Source organism: Triticum urartu, chromosome 1A (assembly GCF_056163025.1).
Source record: "Triticum urartu cultivar PI428250 chromosome 1A, HENAU_Tu73, whole genome shotgun sequence".
Lineage (NCBI taxonomy): Eukaryota > Viridiplantae > Streptophyta > Magnoliopsida > Poales > Poaceae > Triticum > Triticum urartu.
In genome coordinates this window covers 73,922,358-73,945,758 of record NC_141873.1, presented here as the reverse complement: position 1 = coordinate 73,945,758, position 23,401 = coordinate 73,922,358, and the positions used below count along the sequence as shown (strand labels likewise).

The window sequence follows — 23,401 nt, the reverse complement described above, 5'->3', positions numbered from 1 at the left end:
GCAAGATAAATAGATCAAGTTGGCCAAACAAAACCCAAATATCGGAGAAGAAATACGAGGCTATAATCAATCATGCATAAAAGAGATCAAAGAAACTCAAATACTTTCATGGATATAAAAAGAGATAGATCTGATCATAAACTCGAAGTTCATCGGATCTCAACAAACACACCGCAAAAAGAATTACATCATATGGATCTCCGAGAGACCATTGTATTGAGAATCAAACGAGAGAGAGGAAGCCATCTAGCTACCAAATACGGACCCGAAGGTCTATAAAGAACTACTCACACATCATCGGAGAGGCACCAATGGAGGTGGTGAATCCCATTCGTGATGGTGTCTAGATTCGATCTGGTGGTTCTGGACTCTGTGGTGGCTAGAATTGATTTTCGCCGACTCCCCTAGGGTTTCTGGAATATTGGGGTATTTATAGAGCAAAGAGGCAGTCCGTGGGGCACCCGAGGTGGGCACAACCCACCAGGGCACGCCTGGGCCTCCTGGCGCACCCTGGTGGGTTGTGCTTTCCTTGGAACACCCCCAGGCGCAGCCTTGGCCCATTAGGTGTCTTCTGGTCCATAAAACATCTTCGTAAAGTTTCGTGGCATTTGGACTCCGTTTGGTATTGATTTTTTGTGATGTAAAAACATGCAAAAAAGCAGCAACTGACACTTGGCACTATGTCAATAGGTTAGTACCAAAAATGATATAAAATGATTATAAAACATCCAAGATTGATAATTTAACAACATGGAATAATCAAAAATTATAAATACGTTGGAGATGTATCAGCATCCCCAAGCTTAACTCCTACTCGTCCTCGAGTAGGTAAGTGATAAAAACAGAATTTTTGATGTGAAATGTTGCCTATGATGTCATATCATATTCGTTTCTTTATAGCATGGACATTTGGATTTTTATATTGTTCAAAGCCATAATCTAGTTTTGACATGATAACTTAAATACTCAAACATATCAACAAGCAACCATGTCTTTCAAAATATCAACGCTAAAATAAGCTATCCTTGCCCCATCATGATTAATCATTGATCCATCATGAAACACACTCGCATATTTACTACACCCAATGCTCAAGTATGATCATAGTGCCTCCTAGTTGGTGCTTTATAAGAGAAGATGGAGACTCAAATTCAAAATAAAAATGGCATAAAGTACAAAGAAAGGCCGGCCCTTCATAGAGGGAAGTAGGGATTTGTAGAGGTGCTAGAGCTCAAAGCAAAAAAATAGAGATAAAAACATTTTGGGAGGTGTATCCATCCCACCAACGAAAACGACTTAGAGTTCGCAACACTTTCCATGCTAGATATATCATATGCGAATCCCAAACAGAAAATAAAGTTTATTCCTTTTTCCACCATACTTTCACTTTTCATGGCTAACCGTATCCACGGGTGCCTTCCATACCAACACTTTCCAAGGAATTTATTATTTGACAACATAAAGTAAATTCATTTTTTCATTTCGGGACTGGGCATCCCTAATACCTTTGCCTTACTCTCGTGCAATGACAAGTGAATAAACACTCATCGTGAGAATAAAACATCTAGCATGGAAAATATTAGCCACCCCTCACTGCTCCGCGAGCGAAACAAACACACAAAAGAGAAATTTATTTTGAAAATTAGAGATGGCACATACAAATTTGCTTAGAACGGCAAAATAATACCGCATATTGGTAGATATAGTGGACTCATATGGCAAAACTGGATTAAAGGTTTTTGGATGCACAAGTAGTGATCATACTTAGTGCAAAATGAAGGCTAACAAAAGATTGAGAAGCGACCAACCAAGAAACGAATAATCTGATAAGCGAGCATTAAGTACAATTAACACCAAATAATGCACCACAAGTAGGATATAATTTCATTGCATAATTATTGACTTTCGTGCTTGCATAGGGAATCACAAACCTTAACACCAATATTCTTACTAAAGCATAATTATTCCTCAACATAACTCACATATCACATCATCATATCTCAAAACTATTACCAAGAATCAAGATTATTTTGTCCAATGATCTTCATGAAAGTTTTTATTATATCCTTCTTGGACATCTATCACTTTGGAACTAATTTTCATATGTTGCTTTTGACAAGCTCAAACAAATATAAGTGAAGATCATGAGCATAATTTTTCTTTCTCTCAAATTAATTTAATTGAAGCAAGAGAGCATTTGTTGAAAATTTTACTAACTCTCAAATAAATCTAAGTGAAGCAAGAGAGCATTTCTTCAAAAATATTAAAGCACGCAATGCTCAAAAAGATATAAGTGAAGCACTAGAGCAAGTCCATAGCTCAAAAAAATTAAGTGAAGCATAAAGAGAAATTCTAACAAGTCATGACATAATTTTGGCTCTCTCAAATAGGTGTGTCCAGCAAGGAATCAAGACTTAAAACACAAAATAATTCAAAGCAAAGACTCACATCATACAAGATGCTCCAAGAAAAACACATAGTATGTGACAAATAAAAATATAACTTCGAGTAAAATACAGATGGTCGTTAGAAGAAAGCGGGGATGCCACTCGGGGGCATCCCCAAGCTTAGTTGCTTTCTCTTTTTTGGATAACAGCGGGGGATGCCGGGGTGTAACATCCCAAAATTCTAAATTTTGGAATGTTATAATAAATAGATAGATTGATTGATTGTTTGATTGTTGTGTGATTGATTGAGTGAAATTCGAAACGTTTTGAAAGTTAAATGAGAGGGAATAAAAGGACTTTCCCAAACTTTCATTTTTCATTCATGATCTCCATGAATTCAAATTCTTTTCAATCCAAAAACCCTAGAGAGAAGATGACATGACTTCTTCCATTTAAAATAAATGAAAAAGGTGTTTGAAAAATATTTGAATTCCATTGGGAAATATTTTCCAATTCAGAAACTTTATGCAACTCAATGATTTTCACGAGAGAAGATAAAATGACTTTTTCAAATTCTGAAATATGAGTTGGGAGTTTCAAAGATCACATTTGAAGTCTTTTTTTTGAATTTATTTTCAATTTGGAGTTATTTGAGTTTTATTCAAATTATTTTTCTCCAAAAATAAAATATATGGAAAATAGGGTAACATTATTCCCTACATTAGAAAATTGGAGAAAAATTAATTTGAAATCATTTTGATATTTTTAAAATGATTTTTGTTGGATTTTAATAGACCAGTAGCACTCTTTATCTGAATTTGTGTGGATTTTATTCGAAGTTAGAAAAATGTTCATATTGTAGGAAATCTTTTTCTGAAAATTTTGATATATTATATGCCTATATAATATTTTTTATTTATTTTGCTTTTATTATTTTTATTTGTCTGGAAATGTTTAAAAAAAACTTTCTGACTGGGCCGGCCCAGCCAACCGGGCCAGGCCGCAGCCCAGCCGCGCTGCACCGCCCCCAAGCTCAGGACGGAGTCCCGAGCATCGCCGCCGCCAGCCGGAGTCCGGCCGGACTCCGCGTCCGCCTAGCCTCCCTCCCTTAAATAGCGGAGCCCTGGGCCCCCTCCCTCGAGTTTCGCCGCCGCCCCTCGCCTCGCATCTTGCCGCCGCAAGTCGCCGCGCCGCCGCTGCAGCGCTGCCGCCCCACGCCGCCGGTTGCCACTCGCGCCGCTGCCGTTGCCACTACCGTTGCCGCCCAGTGCCGTCGAGGCCGAAGCCGCTACCGCACCCCGCCGGAGCCACCGCGCCGTCGTCCCGTCGCCGGAGTTGCTGCCCGCCGTCGCCGGGGATCGCCGGAAATCACCGCCGTTGCCGGAACCGCCCGCCAGCCGATCCACCACCCGACCCGCCGGTTTCTCCCGGTCCGGTATAAAACCGTCCCCGGTTTGCCGGTTTTCTTTTAGGTTTAGGTTTTCTTCGGTTTTGTTTAAGAACCTGTTTTTTTATATTTAGTTTAGTTACTTAGCGAACGTTCATCAGATTAGATTCGGTAGCAAACAATTTTCGTTCTGTAAGTTTCTGTAGCGAGCGTTCGCTCGATAGATTTTTCCTTTTCTTATTAAATTCGGCCAAGGACCTATATGTGAGGATTTTCGTTACAGATTAGTCCCTGTTCATCAATCGATCACTACTTTTTACTCGTTAGTCCAAATCCAATGAAACCAACGCTCACGTCTTCGTTATGATCCCCTCTTTCCAGTAATCCAACTCAAACATGTTTTTGAAATTTTAAAATTTGAATTACATCAGATTTGAATTCAAACTTCTTTGGAGCATAACTTGAGTTTCGTAGCTCCGTTTTAGTTGATTCTTTTTGCAAATCGAAGCTCTTGGCCTAAACTTTCTGATAAGGCCAAATTCACATAATTTTGGTACTGTTAGAAATTGTTTTATGTTGCAAGAGTTATTTGCTTGGTTTTGATGTTTTCCGAATCGTCTTCTTCGTTCTTTCTGATCTTTTGAGTGATTGCTTATGTGTGGTTACTATTTCTTGCTTACGATAGATTGACCGGAGTGTGATGAATACATCTATCAAGAGTTTTGAGTGCGAATCATCTTCATCAACATTGCAGGCAAGTTCACACTTTGATCATATCCCCTTTCATACCCAGTTTTTATGCATTAGTTTCACCCTGAAACATTGCATGAGTAGGATTGATAACATGTGGGTATTGGGAAGTAGTTGATGAGGTAGGAACCTATTGCCCTGCATTCAAACCTTGGGAGTTACTATTACGTTATGCTTATAGTGCCATGCTATGCTCGTAGACGTGGATTGGGTTTTAAGAATATTCATGACAGATGTGAGATTGTTAATTAATGGTTTACTTAAGGTGGCAACTTAAACACACATCTGGGTGGATTGAGGCACCTGGGTATTCCAGGATTGCCTGTCTAGGCACCTGGGTAGACCAGGATTGCCTGTTTTTTATGGACCGCCACCCAGGCTTAAAGGGATCATGAGATTATTCATGCTAGAAACTTCCGTGTGCAGCCACAAGCTATTATGGGCTCTAGCATAGTTGATTAAGTCGTGCAAACTCTTACAGGGTAGACTAGTAGATGTAGGAGAAAGTAGGTGTAACGGTCTATCCATCGTAAGGTGCTAGCGCTTCTGAAAGACTATGTCTCGGTCATCCGTCTTCTCAAACACCATGTAGTGCGAGAAACCAATCGGAGGTGATCGAGTCTTGTGGGGAAAAGTGCGCAAACCTCTACAGAGTGTATAAACTAATTATGATTAGCCGTGTCCCCGGTTATGGACATTTTGAGTATCTAGTACTTGGATTATCATGTGAATCTCATCATGTTACTTTAAATTAAGTTTGTTGGGTTTAATGATGTTACTTAATTGGGACTGAGAATGCTGTCAACCATTCTCAATGTTCAACAACCACCATGATAGTTAAATAAAATTTATTCCTTTGCAGTAGGGAAAAATTGGCTTTTCGCAAAAACCTTATAACCATAGAGCTTTTCCACCAACCATATATGCATGTAGTGATAGCCATTGTTCATCATTTCTCTCTATGGTGTGAATTTGCCAGTACATTCAATGTACTGACCCTTTGTGGCTGCAACGTCTCATGTTGCAGGATTATCTTACGACGAGTAAGTGATACGTTAGGGTTACGAATTCTACACTCAACTTTGCCGTTGGTGTTGATGGGAATCCACAACCTTGTTACTTCCGCTATTTTGGATTGAGGTAATAGTATCTTACGTTACTTATACATGTGATTTACCTCTGTTATAAATCCTCGAGTACTGTGTGTGTCAGCATACCGATCTAGGGATGACACTTAAGCACAGAGACTTGATCCATTCGGGTCGGGTCGCTACACGGGGCATCCCCAAGCTTAGGATCTTCTTACTCCTTATTCCTTCATCCATCGTAAGATAACCCAAAACCTTCGTGAGATCCGTTAGTATAAGAAAATAAATCACTACTGTAAGTGTTGTATCAAACCAATTCATATTTTGTTCTTGCATTATATCTACTGTATTCCAACTTTTCTATGGAAAAAACTCATCAAAGAAAACCATAGAGCCATCAAAACAAGCACACAACGCAAAGAAAACATAATCTATCAAAAACTGAACAATCTGTAGCAATCTGGGTGTTTTGAATACTTCTGTAACTCCAAAACTTCTGAAAATTAGGACGGCCTAAGCAATTTGTATACTGATCTAGTTCAAAAGGAATGGGTATTTTATCGCTCTCTTTTTTAAAATGATAATTATTTTCGTGAGTGCAAAAGTTTCTGTTTTTTCAGCAGGATCAAACAACTATCACCCAAGAAGATCCTAAAGGCTTTACTTGGCACAAACACTAATTAAAACATAAAAAACACAATCATAACAATAGCATAATTGTGCTAACACTCAAGAACAGAAAGCAAAAAGCAAAAATAAATTTTATTCATTGGGTTGCCTCCCAACGAGCGCTATAGTTTTACGCTCTTAGCTAGGCATAAAGCAAGGATCTAAGTTTTGTCATCTTTGGTTCGAGATCCATAAGATGCCCTCGTCATTGATTCATATGGTGGCCTAATTATTGTTCTATGGAAGTGTTCCATACCTTTTCTCAAAGGAAATTGGAACTTGGTATTGCCTTCTTTCATATCAATCACTACACCGATAGTGCGTAAAAATGGTCTACCAAGAATAATTGGACAAGATAGATTGCAATCAATATCAAGAACAATAAAATCTATGGGCACACAATTCATATTTGCAAGAATAAGAACATCATTAATTTGTTCCATAGCCTTTTTAATAGTAGAATCCGCCAAGTGCAAATTTAAAGAACATGATTCCATATCGGTAAGACCAAGCACATCACATAAAGATTTCGAAATAGTAGAAACACTAGCACCCACGTCACATAAAGCAAAACACTCATAATTTTTAATCTTGACTTCGATAGTAGGTTCCCATTCATCATGCAATTTTCTAGGAATTGAATATTCTAATTCCAACTTTTCTTCTAAAGCTTTCATCATAGCATCAACACTATGTTTAGTAAAAGCTTTATTTTGTTCATAAGCATGGGGTAAATTTATCATGGATTGCAACAAAGAAATACAATCAATCAAAGAGCAACTATAGTAATTAAAGTCTTTGTAATAAAAAATAGTGGGCACATCGCTAGCTAAAGTTTTGACCTCTTCAAACCCACTTTTATCAATTTCCTCAACAAGATTTTCACCCTCCGAAATATCGGGACGCCTTCTAGCTAAAGTTGACTCTTCTCTAGTCCCTTTTTCATCAATCTTAATATTACTAAACAAGGAATCAATAGAAGAAACACCAATCATTTTAAGATCTTCATCACTTTTGCGGAAGTAATCACTTTAAAACGCTTTTTCTAAAAATTCTCTTTTAGCTCTAAGCATAGCGGTTATTTTCTTACTTTCATCCATAGAAACATAAAGAGCTTTAATTGATTCATCAACCTTAGGCACAAAAAGTTTCCTCTTGAGATTTTCCGCGTCATGAGAAATTCTATCAACACTTCTAGACAAATCATCAATCTTATTCAACTTTTCTTCTATGGAAGTGTTGACAACTTTTTGCGTGTTGATAAATTCTTTAATATTATTCTCAAGATCAGAGGTGTTCCTATTATTACTACTAGTAAGTTGCACGTGCTTTGCACGCTAACATATAAAGACGACACCCGAATAATCCATCATTTTTATTTGTAATGCTTATCTTAAAAATACTCAATATGTCCAGAAGTCTAATGCCGCATTGCAATTTTGTGAAATCCATATTCTAATGTCAAATTTCCCTCGCTAGGTGCTCTGGTTCATTGGCCATCAAGCGTGACGCTTAAGTATTGCACCCCAATGAATGTTACATATTAGTTACGTGCGTGCATAGAGACATTTCATTTGACATACATTGTTTTTTATATTGCTCACCATTCATGCCTAATGGTCCAAATACATGCGAGATGCAATGCGTATTTTTTGCATAATACATCTGACGATGGCACCTCTCTCAATATGCATGTGGACGAATCAAACCAAGTTAGGACCTGCAATCCTCAAAAAAAATAGGGCCTGCAATGACCACTTACCTACTTTTATGATTTAGATGTACATTTTCATTCCTATATGACCTAGTTGAACCTTTAATAATTTTTGGACCTTGGTTGTATTTTACATTTTTACATATCAATATGAAATAGTTTGGAATTTTTTGGAATAAATACGTATTACATAACTTCAATACCTTCAGAATACAATAAATGTTCCGACGCCATCAAGAGATATATGATGGAAGAAATCTTGGGTTATAATAGCGTAATAGAGTTTTATGAGTTATACAAAAATGTGTTTAGGTGAATGTAAATAAGATGACACAACTTAATTTTACCGTGGACAACTCAGTATCAAGATGTGGCTGTTATAACATTTCAAATAAATGTAAAGAGTAGTTTTAACCGTACAAACTCTTTATTGAATTTGACGCCTAATAAATTAATTCCAGCAAGTTTCAAATATGAATTGCAGAGTTGTAGCCAAATATTTCTAGTATTATAATAAAAACATATTTTAATACGTTCATGTCGGATACAAATATTTAATTTACTCATGTCGATGATTGTTCATTTGATGGTATATAATTTTCGTAAATTAACATCTCAAATTTGAAGTGTTGTATTCATTGCACATTTATTATTCCTTTAGTTTTACCTGTGAGTTCCGATCCAACAAATGGCACATCCAATTCCATGGCCTAATGTATCATCTAAAATCTGAGACAGTGAGCATTAGAACGTGAAGCATCCCTTTAGTTTCTTCTATGTTTCTGGTATTAGTAGAATCTTTGTCTTAGCTTGGAAGAATGTGAATGTGACTGGTACTGCTACCTGGGCCAACTGCCCGCAAAATATCCTGGAGAGTGGCGCGTCATTTCTTCTTTTTACGATGGCTAAATCATACTCCAGGTTATGTGACTTTTTAATTTTTAAACACAAAAAAGGTTATACGACGACTCTAGGTACTGGCTCGGTCCAGCAAAAAAGAGCACATTCAGTGGGACCGGCCAGAATCCCTTGGAGAGTGGGGTTGCATGGCATACGTTTCTAGAAAAGTCTTCTAGCTTCTCTTTATTTTACTCCTGGAGAGTGGGGTTGCAGTGGAGTACTACTTCGTATAGGAAAATCGCCTACCATCTAGATGCTCCGCACAGCTGGTTGCGTTTGGGATTGACCTGCTACTCACAGCGGGAGAGGCGAATCCAGCGCATGCCAGCCGTTGGATTCGTAGCACAGATGACTGATGAACGGTAGATTTGAGCATACTGTGAGAAATCAACGGCTCGAATCAGTCCAATGTCGTTTTGGCGGGAAACTGAGAGGCAAGTGGTAAATCCAAATTCAAAACTGCTACACAATAGTAGTAGAGATAAGGAGGATTTCCATAGGAATTACCATAATTATTAGAGGAATTACTAGGAAAAGGCCTAGGATTAAAATTACCTCTATAAGCATTGTTGTTGAAATTATTTCGAAAGATAAAATTCACATCTACGGCATCACTAGTTTGCTTAATCAAAGTAGACAAAGGCATATCATTAAAATCAATAGGAGCACTTCTACTAGCAACCAATTTCATAAGAGCATCAACTTTTTCACTCAAAGAAAAATTTCTTCAACCGAATTAGCCTTTTTACTAGTAGGAGCTCTTTCGGTATGCCATTGCGAACAATTTTCCATAATATTATCAAGAAATTTGGTGGCATCACCCAAAGTAATTTCCATAAAAGTACCACCCGTGGCGGAATCTAAAAGATTACGAGAAACAAAATTCAACCCCGCATAAAAAATTGTATGATCATCCAAAGATTTAACCCATGAGTTGGACAATTCCTTAGCATCATTTTCATCCTTTCCCAAGATTGTGCAACATGCTCATGTTCAAGTTGCTTGAAATCCATGATCTGAGTTCTAAGGGAAATAATTTTTGCTGACGGAAAATACTTAGTGATAAAATCATATTTGCACTTATTCTCAGAATCGATTCTATTACGAGGCAAAGAAGAGAACCAATTTTTTGCAGAATCATGCAAAGAAAACGGAAATAATTTCATCTTCACAACATCATTTCCCACATATTTTTTATTTTGCATATTGCATAATTCCACGAAGGTATTAATATGGGGCGCGGCATCCTCCTTAGGAGTATCGAAAAATTGATCTTTCATAACAAGATTCAGCAAAGCAGTATTAATATCATAGGACTCCGCACTAGTGGCGGGAGGAGCAAGAGGGGTGCCAATAAAATCATTGTTGTTGGTATTTGAGAAATCACACAACTTGGTGTTCTCTTGAGTCATGAAGACTACACAAAAAGATTGCACTCAAAAACAGATCCGGCAAGAAAACAACGAACGGAAAAGAGGGGCGAATAAAAAAGGCTAATTTTTGTGAAGTGGGGGAGAGGAAGACAAGAGGCAAATGTCAAATAATGTAAATTGCGAGGAGATGAGATTTGTGATTAGGAACCTGGTATATGTTGAAGATCCTCCCCGGCAACGGCGCCAGAAATTCCTTTTGATGTCGCTTGAAGCTACGTTGGTATTTCCCCAAAGAGGAAGGGATGATGCAGCACAGCGGCGCTAGGTATTTCCCTCATATATGAAACCAAGGTTATCGAATCAGTAGGAGAACCAAGCAATACAATGTAAACAACACCTGCACACAAATAATAACTACTCGCAACCCGACGTGTAAAAGGGGTTGCCAATCCCTTTCGGGTAGCGGCGCTCGAAATTGGCAAACGGACGCGAGAGAGTTGTAAATATTGATAGATCGAACGCCAAATAAAATAAATTGCAGCAAGGTATTTTTGTATTTTTGGTCTAGTAGATCTGAAAATAAAAGGCAAATAAAATAGATCGCAAAGGCAAATAATATGCGAAAGAGACCCGGGGGCCGTAGGTTTCACTAATGGCTTCTCTCGAGAAAAATAGCAAACGGTGGGTAAACAAATTACTTTTGGGAAATTGATAGAACTTCAAATAATCATGACTATATCCAAGCAATGATCATTACATAGGCATCACGTCCAAGATTAGTAGACCGACTCCTGCCTGCATCTACTACTATTACTCCACACATCGACCGCTATCTAGCATGCATCTAGTGTATTAAGTTCATGGAGAAACGGAGTAATGCAATAAGAACGATGACATGATGTACACAAGATCTATCTATGTAGAGATAGACCCCATCGTTTTATCCTTTTCTGTCACTGGGATCAAGCACCGTAAGATCGAACCCACTACAAAGCACCTCTTCCCATTGCAAGATAAATAGATCAAGTTGGCCAAACAAAACCCAAATACCAGAGAAGAAATATGAGGCTATAAGCAATCATGCATAAAAGAGATCAAAGAAACTTAGATACTTTCATGGATATAAAAAGAGATAGATCTGATTATAAACTCGAAGTTCATCGGATCCCAACAAACACACCACAAAAAGAGTTACATCATATGGATCTCCGAGAGACCATTGTATTGAGAATCAAATGAGAGAGAGGAAGTCATCTAGCTACTAACTACGGACCGGAAGGTCTACAAAGAACTACTCATGCATCATCGGAGAGGCACCAATGGAGGTGGTGAACCCCATCCGTGATGGTGTCTAGATTGGATCTAGTGGTTCTGGACTCTGCGGCGGCTGGAATTGATTTTCGTTGACCCCCTTAGGGTTTCTGGAATATTGGGGTATCTGTAGAGCAAAGAGGCGGCCCAGGGGGCATCTAAGGCGGGCACAACCCACCAGGGCGCGCCTGGGCCTCCTGGCATGCCCTGGTGGGTTGTGCTCTCCTCGGAGCACCCCCCCAGGCGCAACCTTGGCCTATTAGGTGTGTTCTGGTCCATAAAAAATCTCCGTAAAGTTTCGTGGCATTTGGACTCCGTTTGGTATTGATTTTCTGCGATGTAAAAAACATGCAAAAAACAGCAACTGGCACTTGGCACTATGTCAATAGGTTAGTACCAAAAGATGATATAAAATGATTTTAAAACATCCAAGATTGATAATATAACAGCATGGAACAATCAAAAATTATAAATACGTTGGAGACGTATCACCTCCCTAGAAAGACAGCACATCCATCATTGAGGTACCACCAGACTGGGTCAATTTCTTATCAGTCACATTGCTATTTGTTGACAAATTTGAATGGGCCAGAAAGTCCATCACTTCTAATGTCTGGGAGATCATTTCACAAGGGGCTCACAATTCAGTAACTTTTCCATTTGTTGTCCCTAATTCCTGCCCATCTCTTGACATTACATGTGCTCTAAATCAAATTCAACGGGATAAGACAAAGCAGGAGAACACTCCCTCAGACAAGGCTCTCTCTCAAGAAGAAACCTCGTCTTCCCCCACCTCTTCGCTGCATCATAACAGGAAAATAAAGGAGAAAATGCCACTGGTAGAGACTGAGGTAAGGAGAAGTTGTAGGCTCCAAAAATTCAGTAAGGGGTTTAGGAAAGCAGTCTGTAAAGATAAAGACGATTTTGCATGCCATGCCAAGCCACCAACTTTACCTCTTAGAGTGGTTAAAAATCTCAATTCCCCTTTATGCAAGGTTAACATTCTGGAGACTAATGAAGAGAAGTTGGTCACTAGGAATAAGAAGCCCAAAGGAACACAAGCTGCTGCAAAGGAGGGAGCCACAGCTGCCAAAGAATTGGACAAGAGCCAGCACTAGTTCAAGAATCATATTAGATCTATTTAGTTATTTTATTTTAGGCCCTTGCTGCCACTATGCTTGTAAGGTTGGTAAAAGCACTCTGAAGGACAGTAGTAAGATGGGGAGTTTCTCTATGTCAGCTGATTCTAGATTTACCTTTTGTACAATGGCTAGAACTTGGAATATTTTAAATTGGAATGTGAGAGGTTTGAATGATTCTAAGAAATGGACTGCCATATCTAATAAAATTGAATAATCTGCATGCTCTATTATCTGTTTGTAAGAAACCAAAAGAGAAAACTTTGATAGTTTGTATCTTACAAATTTTTGTCCCAGACGGCTATCCAAATTTGAATTTCTGCCATCCACTGGGGCCTCAGGGGGTTTGTTGATTGCATGGTCAAAACATTACTTTCAGGGACAACTATTTCATGTTGATGATTTTTCTATCACTATTCATTTTACATCCACACAGTCAGTGGAATCATGGTATCTGAAAAATGTCTATGGTCCCTGTCAACCTGACATCAGACCTAAATTCATTAACTGGTTCCATAATTATCAAATGGAAGATGATGCCAACCGGATGATGTTGGGGGCCTTCAACTATGTGAGATATCCACATAACAGGAGCAGAGACGGAGGGAGCATTCAAGACATGCTTCTTTTTAATGAAGCCATCAATCACCAAGCACTGATTGAAATCCCACAAAAAGGAAGAAATTTTACATGGAGAAATATGTAGGAAGTCCCCCTTCTAGAGAAACTAGACTGGTGTTTCACTTCATGGACCCTCATATCCAAACACATCAGCTATCCCACTAGCAAAAACAAGCTCAGATCATGTCCCTATTATGAATAAAATTGGAACTTCTATCCCCAGAGCAAAGATATTCAGATTTGAGAACTACTGGATGGAACACAATCAATTTGAAGAGGTGGTGAAATCTATTTGGGAACAGGACATTGCTGAGACTGATAGTGCTAAAATCATTGTTGCCAAGTTCAAAAGACTGATAAAGGGACTAAAAAATTGGGTCAGAGCACTTTCTAATCTAAAGAAAATAATCAAAGATGCCAACTATCTTATTCTCTACTATGATACCATGGAAGAATTCAGACGTCTCTCCTTGGCTGAATATAATGGCAGGATGATCCTTAAAGAACATTTGACTCAAATTCTGGAAAATCAAAGAATCTATTGGAAGCAAAGAGCCACCATCAGAAGAATCAAAGTTGGTGAAGCTAACACAAAAAAATTCCAAGCTAAGGCTACCATCAAACACAGAAATAACTAGATTGCCATGCTGAGAGATGAAATGGGACAAGAACATAGTGATCACCATACTAAAGTAGCTACCCTCCATAAAGCTTTTAAGGAGAGATTAGGCACAACCACTCCTAGCCAAAACCCACTCCAACTGCATTTCCTGCTACAGTACCATGGGGACCTACATGATCTAGAGGCACCATTTACTAAAGCTGAAATTGATGAGATCATTAAGCATATGCCTGCTGCTAAATCACCTAGACTAGATGGTTTCAATGAAGATTTCCTTAAAAGACTATTGTAGCACCAGACTTCTGCAAGTTGATTGAAGATTTTTGATACGTCTCCAACGTATCTATAATTTTTGATTGCTCCATGCTATATTATCTACTGTTTTGGACATTATTGGGCTTTATTATCCACTTTTATATTATTTTTGGGACTAACCTATTAACCGGAGGCCCAGCCCAGAATTACTGTTTTTTGGCCCATTTTAGGGTTTCGAAGAAAAGGAACATCAAACGGAGTCCAAACGGAATGAAACCTTCGAGAACGAGTTTTTCTCACCGAACATGATCCGGGAAATTTGGACCCTACGTCAAGAAACAAAGGAGGAAGCCACGAGGTAGGGGGGCGCGCCTACCCCCCCAGGCGCGCCCTCCACCCTCGTAGGCCCCCTGTTGCTCCACCGACGTACTCCATCCTCCTATATATACCTACGTACCCCCAAACGATCAGATACGGAGCCAAAAACCAAATTCCACAGCCGCAACCTTCTGTATCCATGAGATCCCATCTTGGGGCCTGTTCCGGAGCTCCGCCGGAGGGGGCATCCATCACGGAGGGCTTCTACATCAACACCATAGCCTCTCCGATGAAGTGTGAGTAGTTTACCTCAGACCTTCGGGTCCATAGTTATTAGCTAGATGGCTTCTTCTCTCTTTTTGGATCTCAATACAATGTTCTCCCCCTCTCTTGTGGAGATCTACCTTGGGTTAGCTCTATGTGGGAAACTAAAAGCACAAGTGCTCCCTGGGTGATTTTGGTAATTAATGTCAACATATCTCTTGTTGGACTAATTCTTTTATCTAGTATATTTCAGAAAGTTCAACAAAGGTGTGGCATGGACAAGAGGATGTGGAACCCCTTCAAGAAGCTAAGGACGAGGATTGGCAAAAGCTCAAGACTCTACATTTTCATTTCAGTCATCCAATATCACATTGAGTCCATAGGAAAGCCAATACTATTAAAAGGGGACGAGGTGTTGCTTAATGTCTTGCTTGCTCAAAGTTCTTAGTGATATGCTCCAAAGCCCTCAATCACTGTCTCATTTCCACATATGTCCCAAACCAAAAGTCAAACTCAGCCCCACCGATTTGGTATCCGGCGCCACCAAGTTCACTTGACATAGCCACTGCCAGAAACCCTAATCAATTAGGTCTCACCGATGGGATCTTGGTCTCACCGAGATGGGCTTGCAAACCCTCTGTTGCCTATTGCAATTATCGCGGTCTCACCGAGATAAGCAATCGGTCCCACCGAGTTTGCTCGACCAACTCTCTGTTTTGCTTATTACCAAAATCGGTCTCACCGAGTTTGTATAATCTATCAAACCGAGTTGAGGTTTTACCCTAAACCTAGCACATCGGTCCCACCGAGTTGATCATATCGGTCCCACCGAAAACTCTAACGCTCACAATTTGAACCATATCGGTCTGACCGAGTTTCACTATTTGGTCCCACCGAGTTTGGTAAATTTTGTGTAACGGTTAGATATTGTGTGGAGGCTATATATACCCTTCCACCCATCCTCCATTTGGTGAGAGAGACATCAGAACGTGCCTACACTTCTAGCATTCATTTTCTGAGAGAGAACCACCTACTCATGTGTTGAGACCAAGATATTCCAATGCAACCACAAGAATCTTGATCTCTAGCCTTCCCCAAGTTGCTTTCCACTCAAATCATCTTTCCACCATATCCAAATCAGTTTGAGAGAGTTGAGTGCTGGAGAGACTATCATTTGAAGCACAAGAGTAAGGAGTTCATCATCAACATACCATCTATTACCTTTTGGAGAGTGGTGTCTCCTAGATTAGTTAGGTGTCACTAGGAACACTACAAGAAATATGTCAATTTGTGACCTTTATTATTGACCGTGGATAAATTGGTCGTAAATCTACGACCATTTTGAACCAATTGGTCGTAAGCTTTTTAAGAGCGTCCAAACCCTAAACAATAACGACAATTTTAGTCAAAAAAGTCATTATTACCTTACACAAAATGGTCATAAGCACCCAAAAATAGTCAATGGCCATATTTTTGACTGATTGCGACCAATCTAGATGGTCATGACGTTGTAAACATGGATATATTGATATGAATGGATGCCACCTCATCAATTTTGCTTATGTGTCATGTCTGTGTGTGAATTTTCATCTATGTGTCATATCTATGTGTCAATTTTGGCTCACGTGTCTGGACAGAACTAAGGTTTCAATGTACCACTAACGGATAGGACCGACACATTGACCTAAGGCCCACCAAACTGACATGCAGGTCCCACCACGAACATGACAGGTAGGACCCACCACCGACCTTAGAGGAGGGGGCCCAAATGGAAGAGTCAATCAAATTAATTAAAACAGAAAAATGGATCAAATTATTAAAAAAATGAATAAACAACATGACGGATAGGACCGACACATTGACCTAAGGCCCACCAAACTGACATGCAGTTCCCACCATGAACATGATTGGTAGGACCCACCACCGACCTTAGAGGAGGGGACCTAAATGGAAGAGCCAATCAAATTAATTAAAACAGCAAAATGGATCAAATTATTTAAAAAAATGAATAAAAAAAGTCATACGGGAAAATTAATTAAAACAGCAAAATGGATCAAATTATTTAAAAAATGAATAAAAAAACTCATACGGGAAGATTTGAACCCAAACCATCGTCCTCCCCATAAGAGCCCCACGCCACTACACCACACACACCTTAGATGTAGAAAATAAGACGTGGATCATATTTGATGCGCGCCTGCATCTAGGAGCTGCCGCTTCGCTGAAGGGATCGCCACTTGGGCCGGCCCACGTACGGGTTTTCTTACGCTGCTTTTCCTTCGCTGTTTCTTATGGTTTTTTTCGTTTTTCTTCTGTGGCTTTCGGTTTTCGACTATTTTGTTCAACTTTCAGTTGTTTTGTTTTAGTTTCATTTTTTCTGTCTTGGTTCCTTTTTTCCTTTTAGTTTTTCTTTTATGTTTCTTTTTGTTCTACTTTTCTGTTTCTGTTTTCTTCTCTTTTATTGCGTATTATACAAAAGGTTCACTGCATATTACAAATATGTTTGCCGTATTAATAAAAAAATTCATCATATATTATAAAAATACTTCATCTTCGCGTTATAAAAATGTTCATCATGTGCTACAAAATGTTCACTGTATATTATAAAATTGTTCAACGTATTTTTTTACTGAACGTTCAATGCTTATTTGAAAATTGTTCCATGCGTACATTGATATTCTTTGAAAAATGTTCATCTTATATTAAAGGATGTTCATTGTGTATTACTTAAATTGTTCAACGTACATTAAAAAAAATCATTGGATATTACAAATTTTCAGTGTATATTTTCCGATTTTTTCAAAAGGTTTCGATAGTTATACTATGGCACCTCATATTTAGCACTAGAACTCGCCAGCGTTCAGTTAGTAGCCCTCATCCGCAAGAGGGAAATCGTGAGTTTGATGTCTTCCTCGCGCTTAACATTTTTGTTTTATTTTTACTTGTCTAGGGCTTGTTCACCTCCTCATGGGCCGGCCCATTTGCTCTGCCTTTAGCAAAGGCTACACCACTTGCCGCCTGCGATTCAACCTGGGCCATCGCGATGCATAAGGGCGCCCCTAACTGGGCTGGCCCATTTTTTCTCTGTTTCTTTCTCTTTCTTTCCTTTTTTCTTTTTTGCTCGCTTAGTAGTTTTTCAGTTTCCTTTTCTATTTCATGTTTATTTCTTTAAATAGTATGAGAATTCAATTTTGCATTCTAAAATTTAAATAATGTTATATTAGTTTCTCTTTTTTATTTTTTTTGGAGAATTTTAGAAAATGTTGTTGTTGTAAAAAAATTGACCGATTCAAAAAGAAAAGATGTCCCAATTCGTTGGGCCATATTTATCCCAGGGAAAAATAATCGAGGCTCTCATTTCAGCCCATCTAAAAGAAGAGAAAAAGGCTATATTCTTTTATAAATATGATCTAGTGTTTTTAACTAATATTTGGTCCAATTTGTCTTTTTCACAAGAGGTGGATCAAAGATTCTGACACACAATCATTTGGTCAATTATACATTAAATATGACATAGTATTTTATAAAATTGATTTGGTCCAATTTTGCAACAAATATATGATAGGTCCTTAAAAACTCATTTTGGGCACTCGAAAAATGGAAATTGAATTTTTCGTCCAAGGAAACTGAAAACTTCCTTAGGCAACGTTGTTTGCCATTCCAAGATGCACCCTTGTGCATAATATGAGATCATTTGAACAAACTATGCCATGAATGTGGCTGTAAGATTGATCATTTAGCTTGAAAGCTATGAATCTTCACACATGATAGCTTCTTTCTGGGAACAATTTTTTAAAAAATTGTCGTATTACAAGTTTATTATTTTTCTTGATAACTTGGTCACATATAATGACACAATGCGAAGGTTTTCCAATTTTTTGATTTTTTTTACTTTTCATGCCCATTTCAAAATGCGGTCAAAACGACGGGCATGACCGTCCCTAGCTAGTGGTTGAATCTTGTAATTTTTTTGGTGTTTCTCTGATTAAATAGATACTTTTATACCTAAAACTGATTTTTTGGAAATATCATGAGCAAACTATGAGGCAGTTGTAGTTCAAACTTGACCCACTTCCAACTGAATCAGCGGGAATTTGTCTTTTTCACGAGAGGTGGATCAAAGATTTTGACACACAATCATTTGGTTAATTATACATTAAATATGGCCTAATATTTTATAAAATTGATTTGGTCCAATTTTGCAACAAATATATGGTAGGTCCTTCACAAAAAGCTCATTTATGGCACTCAAAAAATGAAAAATGATTTTTTCATCCAAGGAAACTGAAAACTTCCTTAGGTGACGTTGTTTGTCATGCCAACATGCACCCTTGTACATAATATGAGATCATTTGAACAAACTATGCCATGAATGCGGCTATAAGATTAATCATTTGGCTTGAAAGCCATGGATCTTCACACATGATAGCTTCTTTATGAGAACACTTTTTCTAAAAAATTGTTGTATTACAAGTTTATTATTTTTCCTAATAACTTGGTCATTATAATGACACAATGCGAAGGTTTTCCATTTTTTTGATTTGTTTTAATTTTTCATGCCCATTTCAAAATGCGGTCAAAATGTCGGGCATGACCGTACCTAGCTAGTGGTTGAATCTTGGAATTTTTTTTGGTGTTTCTCTGATTAAATAGATACTTTTGTATCTAAAACTGATATTTGGAAAAAATCATGAGCAAACTATGAGGGAGCTGTAGTTCAAACTTGACCCACTTCCAACTGAATCGCCGGGAATTTGTCTTTTTTATAAGAGGTGGATCAAACCTTTTAACACCCAATCATTTAGTCAATTGTACATTAAATATGGCCTAGTATTTTATAAAATTGATTTGGTCTAATTTTGCAACAAATATATGGTAGGTTCTTTAAAAAAAACTCATTTTGGGCACTCGAAAAATAAAAAATGAATTCTTCATCCTAATAAAATGAAAATTTTCTTAAGAAACAATATTTTTCATTCTAAGATACAAACTTGTGCACAATATGATATTATTTTTGAATATTTCATGTGAAAAAATAAAAGAAAAACAAAAGGAAAAACACAATTGCATGTGTGCTTTATTCTCATTGGTGGAATTACTTGTGACACGGATCGATGACATGGCGCCCATCCATCCATCCATCCATCCATCTACAGAAAAAAAGAAAATGAAAAAAAGATCCCACCCTCCCCTCGCTCGCTTTCTCCCTCATGAACCCCTCTCTGTCTTGCAACCTCTCCCTTCCCCCCATGAACCTCTCTCCCTCGCCGCCACCCACCACCCACATCGGCCAGTTCCGTCGAGCTCCAGCGGCGCGTATCACACCCCGAGCTCCCCTATGTCCGCACCTCCTTCCCCTCCGGCTAGAATCAGCGCTCAAGCCGTCCACCAGCCCCCGTGGTCGCTAGGGTTTCGGCCGCCACCCCTTACCTGGCCGGGATCCGCCACATCCGGCGACGTCGAGGCCAGCGGGCGCCGGATCCGTCACCGGCGTGCCCAGGTTGGTCCCTCTCCTTCTTGTTCGCCCTACCCTCTTCTCCCCACTTCACCTATTCTTTCCTGTGATTTCCTTTCATGCATATCCATGGCGTGAACGGAAGAGAAGCAGGACAGCCACAGATGGAGGAACACCGTCTTCATCCCCTGCCCCGACGCCAAAGGTGATTGCGTCAAAAATATGGAGGCGTTCAGGAAGCGGGCGGGCAAGTTCAAGGAGCAAGTCGCCGAGCAGCAGCAGGTAAGCACCATCTAAGATCTGATGATTTCTGCCTCGCGGCATAGTCGTTGGTCAAGGGGCGAGATTTCCCCTTGGCATGATTTGATGGGTCGTGCGTGTGGGAGCCGCCAATGAATGAGCGAGATCGCCTGCGACCCTCGGATCTGCTATTGAAATTGCTATGCTATTATTACAGTTTAATTCCCTAAGCTGCTACTGACTTATACTACAGAGTGTTAAACTGCTACTGATTTAGATTACAAACCATTTAATCTTATGCTAAACTGTTGCCTTCGTTAGGTAGAGGACGCTCAGTATCATCCCTGTCGTGTCGCCTTGCTTAACTGTGTCGGTTTCTAGGTGCATATCTATGGATGCACTAAATAGCTAGTATATAATGTTTAAATATTTTTCGTGACTTTGCCATAGAAAGTTAGCGTCGGATTTTTTTGGTTTAGTACAATGCACAAATGTTCACATTGCCTCAATGGTGCATATTTTACTGTATCAGAACAACTGTATGCTTCCCTCATTGATGCTACTACAGATAATATATTTGAGCATGCGGATGCCGGAGGGGTCGTGCCTGAGGAGACCGAGCTCGCCATGCTGCTCATTTTCAATGCCAACAAGGGAAGGGCCGACGAGGAGAACAGGGTCCCTACACCAAGAGGTTAGGTTTCCCTGGCTTCTCGGTAGATCTCGGACAGCTCCCTAATTTTCCTTGGTCTCGTAGGTAACTGGCGCAACAGCTGTAACTTGAGACGCTGGACTGGAGGAAGGACCATGAGGAGAACAACTACATAATGTTATGGATGAACAAAATGATGGTAAGTAATTCTTGAGTATGATAACATGTCAGCTAGCTCAACCATGTTTATCCATACCTTGCGAGACATTTGGTGAGTATATTTGAGAAACCATACAAGGCTTCTATGTATTCACCTTCTATATCATGCTGCCCTTTCACGCTATGATCTTGTTTAGATGCACACCGCTCACTTTTTAAGAAAATGTGTGATGTAAATACTGGGAATGTGGATATATAATGTATGTAACTGTGGCTGTAACAAATTATTGTAAATTGCTGAATGTTCTATTGTTTCATAAGGATAAACCAAGATATTTTATTTACCATGTATTATTTGTCACCGAGTAATGATCTGGGGTTGTGTGTGTAGGGAGGGTGAATCAGATCTAGGAGCACATCGACTACGAGGTTTGCCAACACGACAAGTACCGTATGTGTGTCTACTCATCCAACCTGGTAATCCTCCATTTGGTCACCTTTGATTGATATCCTCCAAAATAGGAGGAGATTCTGCTTTTGCTTAATCTCCTTGTGTATGCGCTTCTTGCACCTATTGATGCTACAAGTTAAGTAATCAGAGCCCTTCATGTGTTGTATGCAACTTTTGCTCCAGTTTGTTGCACTGGGCGTGAACTATTGTCAAGATTCCAACATGTTCTTCATTTTCTTCTATCAGTATTGCTATAATACCCCTTTGGGTCTTTAACATTTGCTTTTTCTCGTGGACACATGTATGAACACTTCACCTGACTTCATTCTTTCTAGATCTCATAAGTAGTAATTTCTTAAAGATTGTATAACCTGTATACTTCACTTTAATGCATGTGTGACAACAGTAGGTTCTAATTAAATAATTTTCTAGAATAAGCTGGGTAGGGGGCAACTTATTGCAGCTTATTTTAGAAAGCAGCAAAAGAACTGGCCTTGAGTAATTAGTATGATCTTCTGATGTTGGAGTCTCTTTAGGAGGTGGAGAGTTTACACAATATGATATAATATGAACTTTAACTTACTAGTGTTTAATATTTCTAACCTGTTTTATGGAAGAAACAAAAGTTGGGCCACGCAGCCACATAAAACCCTCTAAAATGCGCACTGCTTGCATCCATGTGACTTGCTTATATACACTGTCTGCATTCTACTCTCAGCTTGCTACATTTTTCTTATTTCATGTTATGCTTAATTTGGTTCTCATGTGTTGTCCCTTCTGATGCCAGGACGAAATGCTTCTCGGAATTCTTAAAGAGGAAGACAATGGAGCCATGCTGTTGTTGTGCAACAGGCTATGTTTTTTGTAATACCATTTGTCTTGGCTATGTATCTTACTTTGTGTGTGCTAGGATACTCAAAAAGCTATCTCTGTAATTTAAATCTGTGTTATGTTGTCTGGTGTGTGTAACCTTATTTTGTGTGTGCTGGGATACTCAAAAAGATATCTGTCTAATTTAAATCTGTGTTATCTTGTCTGGCGTGTGTAATCTTATTTTGTGTGTGCTGGGATATTCAAAAAGATATCTGTCTAATTTAAATCTGTGATGTATTCTTCACTGAACTTTACTTGTAGTACAGTTTCAGGTCTAAAAAGGTTAAACGACCTAATAATACATAATGGATCGGACATGGGCTTTGGCCCAGTAAAATAAATGTGTATAAAGTTTTATGGGCCGGCCTTAATGGGCTTGGCTTGCCAGAAATTATGACAATCTTATATCATCACTACCAATGCCACGTCAGATCTGGTGGCCACGTGGCTGATGCCACATCAGATCCTATGTGGATGAGGCACACAGGTATTGACCAAAAATGTTGTCATTAAAAACTATGACCTATAATTTTTGGTCTTAAAAACTACGACCAAAACTTAGAAAAGGTCATGTTTGTTTGTTCTTGACGGCCAACTGTTGACCTACTCAGTTTGGTCAAAAAAGGTCATACCTTGAAAACAATGACGATTTATTGACCAAAATGGTGGGTCACTATCGACCGTATTTCTTGTAGTGGAAGCCTCCGTCAAGATTGTGGAGTTGAACCAAGGAGTTTGTAAGGGCAAGGAGATCTCCTACTTCGTGAAGATCT

General features: G+C 39.0%; 1 protein-coding gene across 2 annotated transcripts; it reads left to right on the top strand.

The window, feature by feature from the left end:
- The first annotated feature begins 19,989 nt into the window (after positions 1 to 19,989).
- On the top strand, positions 19,990 to 22,791 carry LOC125536804 (uncharacterized). 2 transcript variants are annotated; one of them, XM_087547549.1, is made up of 6 exons: positions 19,990 to 20,298; positions 20,404 to 20,535; positions 21,062 to 21,187; positions 21,251 to 21,344; positions 21,696 to 21,781; positions 22,543 to 22,791. In XM_087547549.1, exons 1-4 carry the CDS (start codon positions 20,137 to 20,139, stop codon positions 21,275 to 21,277), a joined length of 447 nt encoding a protein of 148 aa, XP_087403675.1. In that variant the 5' UTR covers positions 19,990 to 20,136; the 3' UTR covers positions 21,278 to 21,344; positions 21,696 to 21,781; positions 22,543 to 22,791. The 2 variants fall into 2 exon arrangements, 1 of the variants encoding a protein (XP_087403675.1); XR_015619272.1 differs by having other exon boundaries at positions 19,992 to 20,298; positions 20,399 to 20,535.
- The last annotated feature ends 610 nt before the right edge of the window (positions 22,792 to 23,401 follow it).

What these genes read in the sequence shown, in the direction of transcription:
- LOC125536804 (XM_087547549.1), top strand. Translation starts at nt 20,137, where the DNA reads ATGTCCGCACCTCCTTCCCCTCCGGCTAGAATCAGCGCTCAAGCCGTC. An exon ending in TCCGTCACCGGCGTGCCCAG is followed by an intron (nt 20,299 to 20,403) that starts GTTGGTCCCTCT and finishes ACGGAAGAGAAG; the next exon opens with CAGGACAGCCACAGATGGAG. An exon ending in AAGTCGCCGAGCAGCAGCAG is followed by an intron (nt 20,536 to 21,061) that starts GTAAGCACCATC and finishes ATGCTACTACAG; the next exon opens with ATAATATATTTGAGCATGCG.